The sequence below is a fragment of the Pelobates fuscus genome, chromosome 5, assembly GCF_036172605.1.
Source record: "Pelobates fuscus isolate aPelFus1 chromosome 5, aPelFus1.pri, whole genome shotgun sequence".
Taxonomy (NCBI): Eukaryota; Metazoa; Chordata; class Amphibia; order Anura; family Pelobatidae; genus Pelobates; species Pelobates fuscus.
In genome coordinates, this window is record NC_086321.1 from 320,220,546 (window position 1) to 320,242,382 (window position 21,837).

At 40.0% G+C, this 21,837-nt stretch overlaps 1 protein-coding gene across 1 annotated transcript; it reads left to right on the plus strand.

Annotated features, from left to right (window-relative positions):
• The first annotated feature begins 18,679 nt into the window (after positions 1-18,679).
• On the plus strand, positions 18,680-19,450 carry LOC134612236 (olfactory receptor 11A1-like). Its single transcript, XM_063456585.1, has one exon. The coding sequence runs from the start codon at positions 18,680-18,682 to the stop codon at positions 19,448-19,450; it is 771 nt and encodes a 256-aa protein (XP_063312655.1).
• Positions 19,451-21,837: the final 2,387 nt, after the last annotated feature.

Here is a 21,837-nt window from a genome sequence, read left to right on the forward strand (position 1 = left end):
CACGTCCACTGATAGGAGACGCAACAGGTATTAAACTGATAAGAATAGTACTAAACACACCACTCCTATCTGGTGGCACATTAGATTGCACGCGCAGTGCCCCAAATTTGAAGTAGGAGGACCGACCAAGCATCTTCTTCCATCTCCCTGTTCCAAAAATCGCTGCCATATACACGTCCACTGATAGGAGACGCAACAGGTATTAAACTGATAAGAATAGTACTAAACACACCACTCCTATCTGGTGGCACATTAGATTGCACGCACAGTGCCCCAAATTTGAAGTAGGAGGACCGACCAAGCATCTTCTTCCATCTCCCTGTTCCAAAAATCGCTGCCATATACACGTCCACCGATAGGAGACGCAACAGGTATTAAACTGATAAGAATAGTACTAAACACACCACTCCTATCTGGAAGGAGTGGAAGACCAAACACAGCAGGCGTCCCAGGGGGCTTGTTGTCATCTTTCGGGGACCCTTGGTGTTGTATGTGGCTAGGTGGAGGAAGAGACCTTCAATGACATCAGTGAGGACAAGGAACGGGACATGACTAGCTTGGTATCCAACCTTGTGCAAATGGACTGTTTGCGGTGCATTAAACGGGGAGTTTGGTCTGTCACTGTGAAGCGGGCATAACCCTTACACTACCTGATCGATACAACATCATACAGTAGGTCCCCCCCCTCATTATTTTTATGGCCCCCACCCACCGCTCTCGGGTGGGGGTGGGGGGGAGGACAGTAGGTCCCCCCCATTGTGATTTATGCCCCCCACCCACCGCGCAGGGGTGGGGGCCGGGGGGGAGGACAGTAGGTCCCCCACCTTATCCTTATTTACTGAATATTCCCCTGTATAACAATGTTTGGCATTTAGTGAATATTCCCCATTCTGCTCTGTGTCAGTGTTGTATCAGGGTCTCTGAGGGCAGGTGTCAATCCAGATCTGCCAAGTGACCCTATGTAGGGGGAACAGTCCCTATTCTGCTCTGTGTCAGTGTGTATCAGGGGCTTTGAGGACGGGGAACAGTCTCTATTCTGCTCTTTGTCAGTGTGTATTATGGTCTCTGAGGACGGGGAACAGTCTCTATTCTGCTCTTTGTCAGTGTGTATCATGGTCTCTGAGGACGGGGAACAGTCTCTATTCTGCTCTGTGTCAGTGTGTATCAGGGGCTTTGAGGACGGGGAACAGTCTCTATTCTGCTCTGTGTCAGTGTGTATCAGGGGCTTTGAGGACAGGTGTCAATCCATATCTGCCAAGTGACCCTATGTAGGGGGAACAGTCTCTATTCTGCTCTTTGTCAGTGTGTATCAGGGGCTTTGAGGACGGGGAACAGTCTCTATTCTGCTCTGTGTCAGTGTGTATCAGGGGCTTTGAGGACCGGTGTCAATCCATACCTGCCAAGTGACCCTATGTAGGGGGAACAGTCTCTATTCCGCTCTTTGTCAGTGTGTCAGGGGCTTTGAGGACAGGGAACAGTCTCTATTCTGCTCTGTGTTAGTGTGTATCATGGTCTCTGAGGACGGGGAACAGTCTCTATTCTGCTCTGTGTCAGTGTGTATCAGGGGCTTTGAGGACCGGTGTCAATCCATACCTGCCAAGTGACCCTATGTAAGGGGAACAGTCCCTATTCTGCTCTGTGTCCGTGTGCATCAGGGGCTCTGAGGACAGGTGTCAATCCATATGTCCAGGTGTCAATCCATATTCATTGCGATTTAGGAATGTTAGGTGATTTCTGCCCTTTATGGATTAAAACCAGACTCTGCATCAACTGTGTAATTTTCCATGGGAGTTTTGCCACAGTCAAGGTGTTAGTCCCCTTGAAACAACGTTTCCATTACTTTTGTGGCCAGAGTCCCTGTGGGTTTTAAAATTCGCCTGCCCATTGAAGTCAATGGCGGTTCGCCGGTTCGCGAACGTTTGCGGAAGTTCCCGTTCGCCGTTCGCGAACCGAAAATTTCGGGTTCGCGACATCACTACCTGCCAGTAGATGCAAAGGGTTGTAAAAACCGGTTGACAAATATAGCCAGCAGTTGAAAGATTGATCTGTATGGATTTACTGGATCTTTTTGAACCTTGGGAAGTATGTAAAATACTGGTGTCGCTGGAAAATTTGTTCGGTAGGAAATTATACTGAGCTTCATCCAAAATTTTGGACAGAGCTGTTTCGGAAAAAGGTACTCCTACGCTTACACATGTCCAATTGTACCTTATATCCTGAAGCAAACCGTTCACCCACTGGTGATCATTGTCTAGACAGTCCAGGTTTTCTTGAAACTGGTGTTGTTGCTCTGAAGAGAAAATGCGTACGTTTACAAAGCAGAAACATTTCTGTACATCAACTTGACAGTCAAATTAGTGCATCTTATGTGAAAGTAACTGAATGTTTGTCAACTGTGCATTGGAAAGGTTAGGTACCCCTTGTTCTTTGGCTATCAGTGGGCAGCCTTGCTTTGAGTCAACATTTTGTCTTTGGGTGCTGGAGTGCCTCCTGCAGCCCTTCTACTGTAGTGGTACCCTCTAAAAACGGACAACAGAATTTTCTGGCAAGGAGGCCTCTGAGTCTGAGGTAGCCAATATGGATTCCCTTGAATTGGTATGTCTTCTTTACTGAGGTTTTTGTTGACGAGAATGGTGTCTCCGTGTGTAGACACCATTGTACTGATAGTCTAGTACAGGGGTAGGTAACCTTTTAGTAGTACTGTGCCAAAATAAGATCTTAAAGTCCCTTGGTGTGCCGATCCTATTTATTTTTTAAATTGAGGTGTGTATGTTTAACTATTCTGCTTGTGTTATTTATGAGTGCTGTAGTTGCTTTGTAGTGTTGCATTTGTGCATATGTGGGATGTTATATTGTATATGTCCATGAGTAGTTTGTAGTATTGTGTATTATACCTGTGAATGTGGGCTTCTTGTGGAATTGTGTGGGTGTGTCGATGTTATGTCACATTGTGTGTTTGGTTTATGCATGTGAGAGGATGTTTGTGGAGTTGTGCATGTGGATTGTCAGCAGTGTTGTGTTGTGGAGACTGTTTGTTTGTGGGTTGTTAGTAGTTTTTGTACAAGGTAAAGGCTTCTTCTTCAGCTCTGCCTATGTCTAGCAGTGTGGATGACTTTATTGGGGTTCAGTGGGGACCGGGCTGGCCAGGTACAGGTCAAGGGCAAGAGTTGCTATAGCTGCTGTGGGCTGCTCACCACCTTTTTGTACTAGCAGATATCTGAAGCCACACAGGGATTTCTGATAATCCAGAACCAGTTTGACTCTACCAGCCTCGAGTGCCGTGCAAAAGCACCTCGAGTGCCATAGGTTGCCAACCCCTGGTCTAGTGTGTCTCGTTGAAATTTGCAAAGTTTAATTATTTCCAGCTCTTTATGGAATTTAGCAATGCTGATAGTGATTTCTTAAACTATTGGGGGTTTTCTGTCTCAGATAGAGCTGTTAGTTGCCTTGTTAATTCAGCTTTTTGGGTAGGGGTCTTGTCCAGCTTGTTGGGTTCTCAAAAGCCAGCGCAATCAGAGCACATTTATTAAAAATCTGGTACCATCTCTTTTGTTTTCCTTGCATAAAGTGGAGACCACGGAAACTTTCAGTCCATGTGATTTTTTTTTAACTCTGAGGTATTCAGGTACTGTAGATTGATGGAGTCTATAATTCCTCAGATTGATGGAGTCTGTAATCCTCTCCTTCCTTGTTAATGACTTCAGTCTCTTTTTGAGTCACACTCTCTGTCCGTCTCACTGAGAAATGCTCCACTGTCTGTAGTGCTGGCAGTGATGAGGGATTCAAGATGCTGTGCAGTGTAGGTAAATGTCTCAGCTCTATTTGTGGTTAAATTAGCAATATCTGAAAATTACATTTTATTCCTGCTGAAAAAGTATAAAATACCAGAAGGTATGCAGTTCACAAAAAGAGGAGGATTTTTTCTGAATAATTTTAGTCTCAATATGTTCTGTTTGCTTTTTACATTTCCTGTCTTTTCCCGAGAAATATGGCCACCACGGCTGGCCATTTGGACAATGACGTCCAATCTATCACTCTTTCTCCCCTATCCAAAATGGCTCCTGTGGCCGGTCACGTGGACCGCGGCGACCACCCAAAACATGGCCGCCTTGTCCCTCTCCACTAGGCGGATATATATTACACTGCCTACATTACCTATAACGTGGTATAAATTGCAGCTACACATGTTTTAACCCAAGCTCGAAAAAGAAGCTGCACAATTCGGATATAAATTACAGGGAGTGCAGAATTATTAGGCAAATGAGTATTTTGACCACATCATCCTCTTTATGCATGTTGTCTTACTCCAAGCTGTATAGGCTTGAAAGCCTACTACCAATTAAGCATATTAGGTGATGTGCATCTCTGTAATGAGAAGGGGTGTGGTCTAATGACATCAACACCCTATATCAGGTGTGCATAATTATTAGGCAACTTCCTTTCCTTTGGCAAAATGGGTCAAAAGAAGGACTTGACAGGCTCAGAAAAGTCAAAAATAGTGAGATATCTTGCAGAGGGATGCAGCACTCTTAAAATTGCAAAGCTTCTGAAGCGTGATCATCGAACAATCAAGCGTTTCATTCAAAATAGTCAACAGGGTTGCAAGAAGCGTGTGGAAAAACCAAGGCGCAAAATAACTGCCCATGAACTGAGAAAAGTCAAGCGTGCAGCTGCCAAGATGCCACTTGCCACCAGTTTGGCCATATTTCAGAGCTGCAACATCACTGGAGTGCCCAAAAGCACAAGGTGTGCAATACTCAGAGACATGGCCAAGGTAAGAAAGGCTGAAAGACGACCACCACTGAACAAGACACACAAGCTGAAACGTCAAGACTGGGCCAAGAAATATCTCAAGACTGATTTTTCTAAGGTTTTATGGACTGATGAAATGAGAGTGAGTCTTGATGGGCCAGATGGATGGGCCCGTGGCTGGATTGGTAAAGGGCAGAGAGCTTCAGTCCGACTCAGACACCAGCAAGGTGGAGGTGGAGTACTGGTTTGGGCTGGTATCATCAAAGATGAGCTTGTGGGGCCTATTCGGGTTGAGGATGGAGTCAAGCTCAACTCCCAGTCCTACTGCCAGTTTCTAGAAGACACCTTCTTCAAGCAGTGGTACAGGAAGAAGTCTGCATCCTTCAAGAAAAACATTATTTTCATGCAGGACAATGCTCCATCACACGCGTCCAAGTACTCCACAGCGTGGCTGGCAAGAAAGGGTATAAAAGAAGAAAATCTAATGACATGGCCTCCTTGTTCACCTGATCTGAACCCCATTGAGAACCTGTGGTCCATCATCAAATGTGAGATTTACAAGGAGGGAAAACAGTACACCTCTCCGAACAGTGTCTGGGAGGCTGTGGTTGCTTCTGCACGCAATGTTGATGGTGAACAGATCAAAACACTGACAGAATCCATGGATGGCAGGCTTTTGAGTGTCCTTGCAAAGAAAGGTGGCTATATTGGTCACTGGTTTGTTTTTGTTTTGTTTTTGAATGTCAGAAATGTATATTTGTGAATGTTGAGATGTTATATTGGTTTCACTGGTAAAAATAAATAATTGAAATGGGTATATATTTGTTTTTTGTTAAGTTGCCTAATAATTATGCACGGTAATAGTCACCTGCACACACAGATATCCCCCTAAAATAGCTAAAACTAAAAACAAACTAAAAACTACTTCCAAAAATATTCAGCTTTGATATTAATTAGTTTTTTGGGTTAATTGAGAACATGGTTGTTGTTCAATAATAAAATTAATCCTCAAAAATACAACTTGCCTAATAATTCTGCACTCCCTGTATATAAATATGTACAAGCATTTAAACTGCTAAAGTTTTTATACAAATGTTCTTCACATGTTTTATATATGTTAATATATAATCACTTGACGGCAATATCGTGTTCACTTGACTATGAATAATTTCTTATGCCAGGTACTCTTGTTTGAATCCACTTGATAAAGCAAAACTGGTAAAATGCAGTGTGAATATTATACTCATTGTGTTTTTTTTTTTTTTAATAATAAAGTAGTTATTGGACACTTATTTCCTTCTATATGTACATATGGATTTATACCTTGGCAAGAATCCTTATATGACTTTACTAATAAGAAAATGACATTTCTTTGGACTTGTCATCTTTTGATATATTTGTTTATTATATTCTTTCACTGCTTGCCTATTGTCCTATTGTATAACTTTTTGTGTGGTTACTAAGATCCCATCGGCACTACCTGCCATCTGTTTTCCAAAGATTTAGAACAGTCATGTGCATTTATGGCCAGTTTCCTTCAACTCCTCTTCTGGAAGATGGTTCACAGAGTCTTTATCAAGGTTGGTGACTCTGGCACTCCTTATCAGTTTCATGCTGCAACATTTACCCTTGACCTTTATATCTAAATACAAGAAGCCTTTGACCAAGCATGTTTCAAAGTCCTTAAGCCTAATGTTTTGAACCAAGACGTTGTACACACCCTTCTGCAATGGTTCTCTAAAGTGAGATTAATAGCTCTTATGACTTTTCTGTATGGCTAGTCTGTGTATGTAGTGCCATCTTGATGTGCTTGTTGGACTTTGTCAGCCTATCAAATTATCCTGGTGCTTACTATGCCCCTGCAGTGACAGGTTTTCTCTTTCTGTTCCACTTTCCCTATACTCTTCTACTCCACCATCTCATTTTCATAAAAATAGGTCTATACTTTATGTTTCTCACCAGTTAGCCTCAGCCTTATAAGAATAGATCCTTATACCGTTTATTATGTATATATACTACGTCTAGAATACGTGCGACAGTATGTTGATATAAAACTGCTACTCTTGTTTCCTAATTAGGTAATTTAAATTATTTTAACTTTTTAGCAATCGCATTGTTAAATTAGGGTTGTTTAAAATAAAATACAAATTATGTTCTAAAACTATGTGAACACATTGGGAATAAGTGTTTTTTGTAATTAGCAGCGAATGTTATGTATGATTGACAAATTAGGTGTCTCAGGGCAAGTACTGAAATCATTTCACACCTGTTACTTTAAACTTATAATTATATAATTAAACACAGGAGAGATATTTAGCACTATGAGGGTTCCAACATCAACATCTTTAGGGAAATCACAACAGTTATAAATATGCAAAAAATAGAAGGTATATTTAAACACTTGGATTCAATGTTGTTGAATGAAAAGCAAGGTACTAAAAAGAATTGTAGATTATACATGTGTATTGTCTTGCATAATGTCATAATTTCACGCATTTTGATAAATAACACTTCTAGCGGCATTTTATTATTATTTTAACACTACAAATCGTTAATATGGTAAGATAAATTGGTGTTTTGATAATATTTTGTTCTGATATATTCTTGATAAATTTTAATTTCTGTGCAAAATGTAAAATTGTTAAAATGGTACTGTTCATTTTTGGGCGAAATTTATGTTGAATGTCTGCTCAGCTGTGGGTAATCTGATTGGTATCGTGCTTTCTCTTTTGGAAGATTGATCCAATCTCTCTATTAATCTCATGCCAAGCACCTAGGCCTACCATTTTATACCTATTTCCCTTACCAGCATTGCCTTCTACTAACAAAACAGGTATTTTCTGACTTGCAAAACTCCATGGACAATCATATCTTCTTTCGCCAGACTCTTTATTACAGACTTTCACCTAAAACAATCATTTTATACCTTCCCTTTTTCAAAATGACCATGAAGGTTCTCCACTCACCTAGTTATTCACACTCCATGAGCCTTGGCAGTAAGATTTTAAATTTCAGCGTTATCAAGGCCTTTTAAACCTACACCATTGTTTCGAGAGCTGTCAACTTGCACAATTTGTACCCATTGTCTTCTTCTGATCCTCCCAGATGATGAATTTGCAATTTCTTTACCTAGTTCTTCATCCATAAAATGTTTAACTCTATTGTAAAATGCACCCCCCACCAACTAGCCACAAACCTAGATCACGTATTTAAAATGAACTGCCTTTAAATGCTCACAATGAGCTATAAATTAAATGTACACTAAACATTTTTTTTCAACCCCTTGAGGACCGTGGACGTATTAGGTACGTCCGACAAAAATGGTCGTACCTAGTATGTCCGTGGCAAATATATTACTTACCTGATTGCTGCCTGCAATCGGTGTTGCTCCCAGTCTGGAGTAAAGTTAGACACGTATATATATAAATATTTAAATATTTAATAACTATATATTTTGTGTGTGTGTGTATATATATATGTGTATATATATATATATATATATATATATATATATATATATTTATTATAAAAAAATAAAATAAAAAAATAAAATAAAAAAAACATTTAAAAAAATGTATATATATGTAATTTTGCTCTAAATGTATTTTGATATTAATATATATATATATATATTTATATATCAAAATACACTTAGAATGAAATTCTATGTGTATATAAATAAACAAAAATAATACAAAATCTAAATATATATCCATATACATAATGACATAAATAATTTCATAAATATACATATACTTCAAATATATAAATATGTATATATATATATATATATAAATTATATGTGCATATTTATGTAATATTTTTACATAATGAAGTAATTTTATTGATTGCAATTTGAAAGTCCTGCCTGACAACCCAGGCCGAAAGTTCAGAGAATTTAATTTGCTAGCACTGTATTTAACCCTGTAACTTTTCATGACACCCTAAAACCTGTACAATGGGGGTACTGTTTTACTCGGGAGACTTAGCTGAACACAAATATTAGTGCTTCAAAACAGTAAAACATATCACAGCGATGATATTGTCAGTGAAATTTACCTTTCACTGATGATATCATTGTTGGGATACGTTTTACTGTTTTGAACCACTAATATTTGTGTTCAGCGTCTCTCGAGTATAACAGTGCCTCCCCCCCGCCCCCACATGTACAGGTTTTCAAGTATTTTTGCTAACTTTGGCCAGTGTTTGTGACTAAGTGGATACCAAAAAAGACTGGACATACCCCATATTGAATACACTGGGTTGTCTACTTTAAAAAAATATGTACATGTGAGGTGTGATTCAGAGATTTATGACAGATAACAGTGTTAAAAATATATATTTTAAAACAGCAATGTTTTACTTGTACTTATAGCCCTTTAACTTAGCAAAACAAAAGGTAAGAACATGTTAATAAATGTTTTTAAAGAACATTAGGACAAAATGTAGAAAATATTTAGCATGGGTGTTATATTTGCGGTTATAGATGCATAACAGATTTTGGGGGCCAAAGTTTTTTTCATCATGTTTTTTATTTTTATTTTTCAAAGTAAATTATATGATATGATGAAAATAATGGTATATTTAGAAAGACCATTTAATGGCGAGAACAACGGTATATAATATGTGTGGGTACAGTAAATGAGTAAGAGGAAAATTACAGCTAAACACAAACACAGCAGAAATATAAAAACAACAGCTCTTGCTCTGCTGTGTATAAAGTTGTTTACATATATTTACATCTTATAGTTACATGGCGGTATCACATTGAATACCTGGTTGGGTAGCATGTGAATGTTTCCGGGGATGTTTTCATTGAGATCCAGGAGAACATCAGCAGCATTCTGTTCATAGGGAGGGAACATAATAGAGGGTGAATAATCAGGTTTATTCTGGGCTCAAGGACAAATCAGAGACATGACGTTTCGGCCGTGAGACCTTAATCATGTATAATACAAGACAGTGGAGTGTGTATATAAATACCAAAGGAAGAGGGTTAGGCCCGCCTAATCATTGACCTTAACTGCATTCATAATTACCCACACCTGAAAAAAAACAGGAAAACTATCCACTAGCCCCAATCCGGACACTGTCAGTGTCCTTGATCTTACAATATATCATGATTAAAACAAACTCGGAGATGACATGTTTCCACCCAGCTACTACAGTAGGTTCCCTTCCTCACAGTTAAATGCTGAGAGTACGTAGGAATGTTTCTGACCCTTCTCTACAAAATGAGAAATTCTTACAAAGAAGTTATCCATCCAGATTACTTGAAATGGATACTAAAGAAATACTAGATAGATCTATTATCTTGCAGACCAAGTTCCTAGAATTCCCTTTATCAAAGGTTCCTGGCCAATACAAAATTTGGCACGTTCAAATGCTTAAATTGTAGCTCATGTAACAATATTATAAAGAACCTTTACAAACCCCAGGACTGGAAAAAGCTATAATATTAAAAACTACAACACCTGTAATTCCAGCTATGTAGTTTATTTACTCAAAAGTCCTTGTGGTCTGCTATATGTAGGTGAGAACACCATGCGCATGAAGGAACTTCTTAATCAACACAAATCGACAATTCGCACCAGGAAGCAACCTCCCATTGTCTGATCACTTTATCCATTTTGTTTTGAATATTTTTATTGTTTCACAATATAAATGCGGGTTATGAACTGGTTCATATTAAGGCAAGTGGTTGCCCACGCAGGGGCTTAAGCAGCAACATTTGATAAGGTGAACTGTCGCCTGCATAGAGGCTTTAATGTCCGCATATAAGGAGGAATGCAGATTATCGCCTACGCAGAGGCGTATTTAATCAAAACATATAAACGTAATCAAACTTTGCAGAGATATATTTACAAGCATCACAGCATAAATTACAGAGATTATGCTAACGCTATCACATATATCTATCGCATCAATAAGCGTACGGGTTTTAGTGGTAATGCGCAGTTTATGTGAGGCTGGAAATGGTGCGATGCGTTAAAAACCATATCTAAGCTCATAATAACAATTTCAGTGCTGATAGTAAACATAGCACTTTTACGTTTACTTAGCTCAGGTAATAATCGCTGCAGGTCTGCGTGAAATTCAAGCCTTATACAGTTTGTTATTTTTCCATTATTATTTAAGGCAATCATAATGCTGATAAATGCAAGTATTCAAAAATTTGCCTACGCAGAGGCTCTTTACGTTAACGTACGACCACCATTTAACATTTTAACTTTACGTGTGTGCGCTGACATATGAAACTGTATAAATTAAGCATTCAGTAGGGTGACTTTGAGTTAACAAAGGCATAGAACCAGCGTAATCGTGTCTGGTTTAAACGTTATATTCATATTTATACGACTATATTAAAGGCCATTAATGGCAGGTATCTAGTCAGTTGCTCTGTCAAAGTTTCGAATGCAGATTGTTAAGAACATATGCGGGTACCGTGTATGTCTGTCTGCGTGCGGTAGCAATGAGATTAGTGGCTAAATCATAGTCGAGGCAGATACGCTGTTTCCAATACTAGATTGTATAAGTAATCAATTTATAATAAGTCTGTATATGTTGGCCTATACAGGCAATTAATAGCATTTATCTAGCTAGTTATTCAGGTAGGATTAATGTTACAAGTTTTTACGGAACTATAAAGATTGAGCATTAAGTAAAGTAACTTTAAGTTAACAAAGACCTAAAACAAACGTAATCATGTCGGGTTTAGATGCTGTATGCATTCTTGTAGGACTATATTAAAGGCCAGTAACGGCAGGTATCTATCCAGTTGCTCTGTCAAAGTTTTAGATGCAGATTTTTAAAACATATCCGGGTACCGTGTATGTCAGTCTGCATGCGGTAGCAGTAAGATTAACAGCTAAATCATAGCCGATGCATATACGCTGTTTCCAACACTAAATTTTATGTGTAGTCAATTTATAGTGAATCTGTATATGTTAGCCTATACAGGCAATTAATAGCATGTATCTCGCTAATTACTCAGGCAGGATTAACGTTGCTTGTTTTTGCATTATTCAGGGCTCGGTCCCTAGGACACAACTGTGGCACAAATAGCATATTAACTTTTATAAAGCTGATATATGTATGTAAGGTATGTAGCAAGTATAATACGTGCATTATTTCAGCAGACCATTTGTGTTATGCCATCTCAGGGCTTGGCCCCAGGATTGAAAAAGGATGAGTCCCTTCTCTGGAGGTGATTTATCAGCTCCGCTGCGGGGGGATCCCTCATCCCATGGTGTATAGCTTCTCGGGCGGTCTTTTGCGCTTCAAGCTGGTTGCTCACTGCTTGGGCCCCCCAGCGCCCCACATATATCTGACCCCCCCAGTTCCACCCAGGGCTTGCCCCTGCTGTGCATCAGAGAGTCCTGCAGTGTTGTGGGAACTCAGGGTCAGAAGCAGTCCGGCGGCCTCCCACCCCTGAAAAGTCCGCGGGCTCCCTGCCCCCTGCACCTACCCAACTCCTGCTGACCTCTCCAGTCCTTTGACGCCTCACCCTTCTCCGGCCACATGCTCAGCGTCGGTGCGCGCCGTCCCGGCCACCGGTCCGCCATGGGTCAGCACACCCCGGTGCCGCAGGGCTCACAGAGTTGGGGGCGTCTGCCCCTGGATCACCACCAAATCCTGGGGCCCAGACCGGCTCCTTGTCATGCAGGTCTCCGTCTCGAGCGGGTGATCTGCTAGGTGATCCGGTATCCTGGGGGTCCAGGTGACCCAGCGTGGCTCTCAGCCGCGTGTGTGTTTCCGCCATCTTGGTTTCCCGTTAGGATGGGGCCCCGCGCCGCGCGGGTCTTCGCCCCCCAGCCGTTGAAGGTCTGACTTATGGGCCGGGATTACCCCCACCGGCCGGGGGGGAAAGCGGGACCGGGCCGGCGCCCCTCTCTCCCCCTCATGCGCCTTATGAGCCCCGCAGCCTCCACATGTGTGTAGGCCTTGTGCCGGTTATTCGGGCTTCACGGTTGCAGCGCTTGCTTATTCATCGCTTGGGCTCTTCTTATATGCTGCCCCGGCTCTCAGTGCTCTTAAAAGCCCGGGCCTTTTTGAGGTTTTTCGGCTTTTTTAAAGCTTTTGTGCCGTTTAAGGTTGGAGCTAGCGTGGATGACTGCCGCTCAGCTCGGCGGCCCGGCCCCACCCCACTTTATCCATTTTGGATACTCAATTTCTCAAATACACTTTCAAATGATTGATTCCGTGAATGATTGATTCCCTACGATGTGATGGGGATATTTATTACGCTATCTGATGTAGTTACATTTCACAGTTCTCTGTCTTTAAGTATCATTTTCATTGGTCTCATTATATGCCTCCCTTCTTTGCTTTTTTATTTTTTTTACTCTTTACTGTTTCTTGGGGCACTTGGATCCACTGCTTTCTTATGTTCTGGTTATCTGTTACCATGGTTACAACATTGTTGGAAGTAGATTTCGGTAGTCTGCATTTGCCGACAATTTTCGTCAGTTTGCGTTTGATCTCCATGACAACTAATCCTCTTTATTGTTCCACATTGCTCCTCACTCTGTTTTCATTGTCTATGTTTCCATCCGCCATGGATTTATGCCTATGGTTTATCTCCTGATACTACCTGCAATCTGATCGCTACTGTGCCTGGATTTTTGCCAAACTCTCCATGCTTCACCTTACACAGTTTTTTTTTACTTTTGCTTGTCTTGTTTCTTTTGTCTGTCCTTTTTTCCCTTTGTTTGCTATTTACTACCCTGTGTTGTTCATATTTTACCCCAATGCTGTTTGGTGATATTTGACTATTTATACACATTTCCATAGTATTCAAATTGTTTCTGTTTTCATGTATGCTGTGACCTAATCTATTTTAATGAGCACCTTATACATTAATATTTGTACCAGTATTCCATGATATGTCCAAATTAACCCGATGGTTTCCAAGGACTGCACATACATAGCAAGTTTGCTTTGCAATATGGTTTTGTTAACCTGTTTCAAGCTGGATAACTGTAAGATATATTATTATTATTATTATATTGTTATGTCTTATAACATGCCTATGCTTCCTGATCTCAGACGGGATCTTTATGTATATACCTGTATAGGTATTGCACTTTGCCACATGCTTTTGTTATACCCTATCCTAGCTGGGTTCTCTGTGTACATACATGCTCATGATTTATTTTGTGATATTGTTTTTTTATTTATGTACAGCAGGCTTCCCCAAACTCCGGGCCTCCAGATGTTTCTGAACTACAATTCTCATGATTCTATGAATGAAATAGATAGGCTGAGAATCATGAGTTGTAGTTCAGCAACATCTGGAGGGCTGGAGTTTGGGGAAGCCTGATGTACAGCATTTAGCCATTGTGTGCACCTAGGTGCTGTTATTGTGTTCTTTGTTATGTTGGTTACTGTGGCAACTTGGCCGGGCTGCTGTGTATATTTAATTTATTTTTGTTTATCCGTATTACTATTTTTGTTTCGTTGTGTCCTTTACTGCAGTCATACAACACACGTTTTCTCATAATGTATTTCCCTGTTTTGGCAACTTGTTTGCCATACTTGTGGTTGTTTTTTTGTAATTTTTGTTCATGATCCTTTGTTTATGATTCGAACCACAGGTTTCCCGTGTTTTTTTTCAGGTGTGGGTAATTATAAATGAAATAGGGGTAACTGGTTAGCTGGACCAAACTTACTGGGTATTTATATGCACACTCTACTGCCTTGTATTATACATGATTAAGGCCTCACAGTCGAAATGTTGTATCTCTGTTTTGTCCTCAATTCTGCAATAAACCCATCTGATTATTCACCCAACCCTGTGCAGCCTGTGACTCTTCACTTTTGGATGTATTTTGGAGGTTAACGGACCTCTACCGTGGAGCTCTGGTGCTACTATATACCAGTGTGCAAAACTCCGTTACTTGTCTTATACAGAGAGGCGTTATGCTGTGACATACCTTGACTGTTTGCTTAGGGTAGGGTTCACAGAGTTTTGCTTTTTGATGAAGCCCCAGGTGTCACTGTGCACTGTTCCGTTATAAATATCATCTATACGAATTTATATTGCATTGGCCAAATATGCTGCATGAAAACTCATGTCAGACTAATGGCAAGTAATAAAGCCTTGTAGGGCTCCTAGGACATACACATATGCAGAATATCATAGGCAAAATATTATAATAATGTGTAATAAGACATGTTTCTAAATATTTCTATGTCCAACAAAAAAAGTATTTTGTTATAGGCTTATTATAACATGTATTTATACAAGCAATATTTTGAGAACTAGTGATAACAATTTTATAGCCTTTTAAGTTCTTTAAAAAGATAATTTGATCTATTTGCAACAATACATGCATCATAGCACATAAATGTAAATGTAAAATAGCCATTATGTGTAAGGACTGCTGTTCAACAGTTTTAGAAACTAATGGATAGCCCTTGTCTTGCAATACTTCGGATAGGGTCTGATCTATTGCGAGCGGTAAATTCACAATTAACATATTTCATTCTTTCCTTTCAGTATTCTCCCTGTGATGATATCCCTGTCCTATTAAAAAATGTTTTGTTATGCCCGAAGGTGTAATAAAAAAAACTGTAATGTCTTCTTGCATTGCTATGCTGTAAGGAAAGTGTCTTTGCATGTAAAAAAGAAAAATAATAAAATTATATTTCATGACTAATCTAATGCATTCTTGAATTTAATTTGTAAATTGCTATATGATGCATAAATGCTGTGTTATTAATTGTTTATCTACCATTCATGAATACTAGGACTCAGGGCTATGGTTTGGGGGAAAACGGTTGTGAGCAGCAATCAGCATTGGTAGAGGATTGTAGACTTCCTTATTGTGAATTATTATTTCCTTTATTATACATTACGGTTCTTTACACAAAACATGTGACATTTAATTTTGACAATGTAATTGAACGTGTGTAAGGTAGTATTTTATTGTTTAGTAGAGAGTGAGCGAGTAGCTTGGGGTGATAGTGGTGACTGATTGTAGAATGGTGGAAAGAGAAGAGAAGTGGAGTAGAGAAAATATGCAGTAGAAAGTAAAAATATAGCATGGTGGGTACAATAGTATGCTAGAAGAGATGGAAACTTGGGAAGAGAAACAGTAGAAGTTCAAGTGTTCTTTTGCAGGAGGTAGGGGACAGACTTGCATTGGTTGCCAGAGGTAACATCTGAATAATCCTCACATGTGCTATTGTCTCCCAATATTGGTTGGCAGTACACCATAATATAGCCCCCAGGATCATTCATGCTCCTTGATAAGGTAGGTGAAGCCTCCACATACCACTACTACCACCACCAAGACTGTCTCCTCAGTTGCATGAAGCCTTCTTCAGTGCCCAGCAACTCCATAACCACATCCACTTCCTCTTGGTCCTGCAGCTAGGACACAGCATGACCAGTCAGTCATGCCAATTCTCCTGCAAGAGAAGACCCACTGAGTCTTCATGACAGTTACATCCTTCATCACTAGCAGCTGACTCTCTGACTATGATGAACTTGGTGCTTAAAACACTAGTGGAGGATGTCATGCCAATGCTGCACAATTCATTGTTACACTATAGAATATTGATATTTAATGTGATTTGCATAGTGCATATATGAATTGACTACCTTGTAGAAGTGATATGGCCAATTTCAACTTTAACAGAGGGGTTAATTTGTTTCTATAGTAATATGACAGATGTCAGAAGGTTTACAACATGAATTCCCTTTTTGAAGATGTGACTCCAACCAGAGTTCCTCTGTAAGGTGTGAAATGGTACACACTAGTTGCCTCTAAGTCTAGCTTCAAAGTAAACTAACCATATGCCTGTATCCCCTTATTAGCAGTCAGGAGACCATTGTCTTCCAGTCTCATATCCACAAAAAAACAAACAACCCACAGTTTAATAACCGTGACTCCTTTTGTGAACATTCAGAATGTGGAAAGCATGCCCTACAAAAAGAGTATAAATATGGCTAGTGCAGTCGTTCGGAAGGAATTTGGAAGTCCACTGTATTTGGTCATAAGCAGAAAGTGTGACATACAGTGCCTTGCAAAAGTATTCACCCCTTTTGGCATTTTTCGTGTTTTGTTGCCTCAAAACCTGGAGTTAACATGGATTGTTTGAGGATTTGCATAATTAAATTTACAGAACATGCCCACAACTTTGAAGATGTTGTGAAGCATACAACAAATAGGACAAAATAACAGAAAAAGTCTATGTGCATAACAATTCACCCCCCTAAAGTCAATACTTTGTAGAGCCACCTTTTGCGGAAATCACAGCTCCAAGTCGCTTTGGATAATACTCTATAAGCTTGTCACATCTTACCATTTTTGCCCATTCCTCCTTGCAAAACTGCTCCAGCTCCTTCAAGTTGGATGGTTTGCGCTTGTGAACAGCAATCTTTAAGTCTGACCACAGATTTTCTATTGGATTGAGGTCTGGGCTTTGATTGGCCATTCCAACACATTTACATGTTTCCCCTTAAACCACTCAAGTGTTGCTTTAGCAGTGTGTTTGGGGTCATTGTCCTGCTGGAAGGTGAACCTCCATCCTAGCCTCAAATCACGCACAAATCAGTGGTACAGGTTTTGCTCAAGAATACCATGCATTTAGCACCATCCATCTTTCCCTCAACTCTGACGAGTTTCCCAGTCCCAGCTGTTAAAAAACATCCCCACAGCATGATGCTGCCACCACCATGTTTCACTGTGGGGATGGTGTTCTTTGGGTGATGTGATGTGTTGGGTTTGCGCCAGACATAGCGTTTTCTTTGATGGCCAAAAGTAAAATTTTAGTCTCATCAGACCAGAGCACCTTCCTCCATACATTTTGGGAGCTTCCCACATGCCTTTTTGCAAACTCAAATGTGCCATTTTGTTTTTTGCTGAAAGCAATGGCTTTCTTCTGGCCACTCTGCCATAACGCCCAACTTTATGGAGCGTACGGCTTATTGTCGTCCTATGTACAGATACTCCAGTCTCTGCTGTGGAACTATGCAGCTCCTCCAGGGTTACCTTAGGTCTCCTTGCCCAGTCCGTGAGTTTTGGTGGGCGGCGGTCTCTTGGCAGGTTTGCTGTTGTGCCATATTCTTTCCATTTGGTTTTGATAGATTTGATGGTGCTCCTGTGGATCATCAAAGATTTGGATATTTTTTTATAACCTAATCCTGACTTGTACTTCTCAACAACATTGTCCCTTACTTGTTTGGAGAATTCCTTGGTCTCCATGGCAGTGTTTGGTTAGTGGTGCCTCTTGCTTAGGTGTTGCAGCCTCTGGGGCCTTTCAGAAAAGGTGTGTATATGTAATGACAGATCATGTGGCACTTAGATTGCACACAGGTGGACATCATTTCACTAATTATGTGACTTCTGAAGGTAATTGGTTGCACCAAAACTTTTTATGGGCTTCATAACAAAGGGGGTAAATACATACGCACATGCCAATTTTCTGTTTTCTATTTCTAAAAAAATAGTTTTATGTATATATATATATATCTTTCTCATTTTACTTCACCAACTTCACTTCACTATTACTTCACTATTGTGTTCTAATCCATCACATAAAATTCAGATTAATAAAACATTAATCTTAAGGCTGTAATGTAACAAAATAGGTAAAGAGTCAAGGGGGTGACTACTTTTGCAAGGCACTGTATGTATGGAATTGGAAAGTTGCAACAAATTCATAGTAATAACTATTTGTTTGCAATGACAATTTCTGTTTAACTTGATATTTGATTGCAGCTATTTAGTATTAATCTGAAAGCATTATTTTCTTTTCACAGACAATGAATGATCTCAACCAGACAATGATAACACATTTCATATTTATTGGCTTTAAAAGTAGTAATGGGATCGAAATTATTTTATTTATTTTCTTACTTTCATGGTACATTGCAATTTTTATTGGGAATCTTTTCATCATTATTTTGGTACCAATGATGAGTCATCTTCACACTCCCATGTATTTCTTTCTGAGTAACCTTTCGCTATCTGATTTGTTGTTGTCTACAGATATTATACCGAACATGCTGCATATTATGCTTGCAGAAGAAAGCAGCATACCAGTCACAAATTGCATATTTCAATACTACGTGTTTGGTTCTCTTGCAGCTACTGAGTGTTTACTTTTAACAATGATGTCTTATGACCGTTACTTGGCGATATGTAACCCATTACGATACTCTTCCATCATGGACATTCATCTATGTCTAGGCCTTATTGTGTTTTCTTGGATAGTGGGGTTTCTTCCAACTTTGCCAGTTGCAATTTGTGTATACAAACTAAAATTCTGCAGTCCAAATATCGACCATTTTTTCTGTGATCTAGCCCCTTTCTTGGAACTTGCCTGTTCAGACACCTCAATGGCTCACTTGTTGGCACTTGTCTTTTCAGTGTTTGTTACTTTCTGTCCATTTCTTTGTATCATAGTATCCTATGCCTTCATAATCTACAGAATTTTGAGGATACATTCAGATACGAGGCAGAAGACCTTCTCAACATGTAGCTCTCATTTGACTGTTGTGTCCATGTATTATGGCTCCTTAATCATTATCTATGTGGCGCCTTCAAAAGAACGTTCCGTAAACCTAAAAAAATTCCTCTCTCTTTTGTACACTGCCGTGACACCTTTGTTGAATCCTATCATTTATTCACTGAAAAATCAAGAGATGAGTAAAGCATTTGGTAAAATTAGTACAATGTTTTCTTGAGGTTAAAGATGCAACGAAATGTAACACTACGAAGTAAAAAATAAAACAAATATTTGTGTAATTTTCTAATCGGCTTCCTTATTTATTTGCAGTGATATTTTTCCATATTGCACCTATATACACATACTATATTGATTGGTTAATGAGGTTTAGTGTGGTCCACATCAGATGCTACCATGAAAATTTGACAAGTGGGCTAACAGACCACTCAAAGTGAGAACCTAGACCTGCTTGACTTGCTAATATACCAGCAGACAAAATGAGAGGGGGCTATAAAAAAGGTATGTGAGAACAATGGATGAAGAAAAGAACATCTACACCAACACTAAAACTAGTTACACAATGTCTGATCATAGTCAAGGGGAAACTAGTGTTAGAAACTCATACTCATACATAGATTTATAAAGGATTGCCAGCTGACATCTATGCCCCAAGATATGTTAAAAAGGGAATCCCCACTACATACGATTAAAATGAACGTGTTGCCCAGACTACTGTTTCTCTTCCAGGCCCTCCCGGTGAAAGTCACTAAAGGAGACCTCACTAATATACAAAAAGCCATAGACATGTTTATCTGTCAGAAAAAATGCCAGAGACTGGCCCAAAACTTACTATACCTCCCTAAACATAGAGGAGGACTAGGCCTGCCCAATTTACACCAATATTATTTAGCAGTGCAATTAACTCAATCCATTGGCACTCTCCACCTGAGCAAAGACAATGGGTAGAGATCGAATCACTACTCACAGGAGCAGAAATGCCTCAATTTTACATATGGGTCCCCAAACAACATCGCACTCTCCTAAGGACCACCTGCTCGTCTATACTAAATTCAATCCAAATATGGGATCAAACAGCAATGAGATACAATCTAGGGAACCCCCTATCACCGATGACCCCGGTGTTCAGGAATAGACAATTCCCCCCAGGAGTGAGAGCGCAAGATTTTAGGGGGTTAGAACACACAGGACTCCAACGCCTCATACACATCTACGTAAACAATGACATTGTCACATATGAGCACGTACATACACTAGCAACACTGACAACACGGGATCACTTCTGATTTATCCAAGTTAAAGACTTTGCAAACACCAAAGAAGTCAGGTCAGCAGCAAAGACGCCAATGACTTTCTTTGAAAAGCTATGTTTCGACGAAACATTACAAACTAAGCTGATCACACGTCTATACCACCATCTAAGTGTGAAAACAGGAGAGAAAGGACAACTGAGATACACAGATTTATGGGAAGCTGACCTGGGAGAGGAAATAGAGGGTACTGATTGGCAAGACATCTGGGAAGCAAGCGCCAAAATATCCATCTGTGTCACCCTAGAAGAGCAATCTTACAAGACACTATTCCGATGGTACATGACACCGGCCAAACAATACCAGATGAAATTGAGCACTACAGATTTATGCTGGAGGTCATGCGGGCAAAGAGGAAGTTATATCCACATGTGGTTGCAATGCCCTAGGGTTCAGGAGTTCTGGCAAAAGGTAATAGACCTAAGCTTCAACATCCTACAAAGATGGATGACCCTGGATCCGTGGGCATACCTCCTATCTAGACCAACCAATGGCCTACACAAACATGAACAAAAGTTGTTCAACATGATTTACCTGGCAGCACGCAGAGCCTTAGCGCAACACTGGGCCAACCCGGAACTACCCTCAAATGCACTGATACTCAATAAACTAAGAGATAACTACCTCATGGACAGACTAACAGCACAGGTCAGAAACACCACCAACACCTTTCAGAAAGTGTGGGAGCTATGGGAGCAATTTGACACCTGAAACTAACTCAGAAAAATGGAGAAACCCTAACAGCACCCAACCAAAACTACCCAGGGCCCGCGACAGCGAACCCATAATACACCCACCGACTATGAGGTCAGCAGTCAGAAATCCAACACCATACAATCACTAAGCATGACCACAAGCATCCTACTACCCTAGATCGTTACAAGAAGGGCACACATAAGCCATAGGCCACCAAAGGCACCATTTAGACAAAGAGGGCTCTTCCTTAGCACGCCACTAAAAAATGCAAGCAGACATTAAAGAGGGAGAACATAGGGAGCAGTATGGGAAAGGGAGAGCAGAACACACAACTCCAGGTATCGGGGGCTTCCCCGGAAAAAACACTGGTTAGAGTCATGGCAACCATTCTACAGAAGAAACCATGACCAAGAGGCTTCGGGAGAGGGGGGTGGGTGGGAGGGATAGTGACGGGGAGAAGGGATGGTTTATAAACAACCCTAACCAAAAGACAGATGGAACTGCAAACGACAAATAGAAACTTTTGCATTTTAAAGGTTATATTCTTTTTCACTCTATTCACCAATAATGTTAAAACAAAAAAAAAATTTACAGAATGTAA

Coding starts and splice junctions, on each gene's coding strand:
- LOC134612236 (XM_063456585.1), top strand. CDS start 18,680: ATGAGTCATCTTCACACTCCCATGTATTTCTTTCTGAGTAACCTTTCG.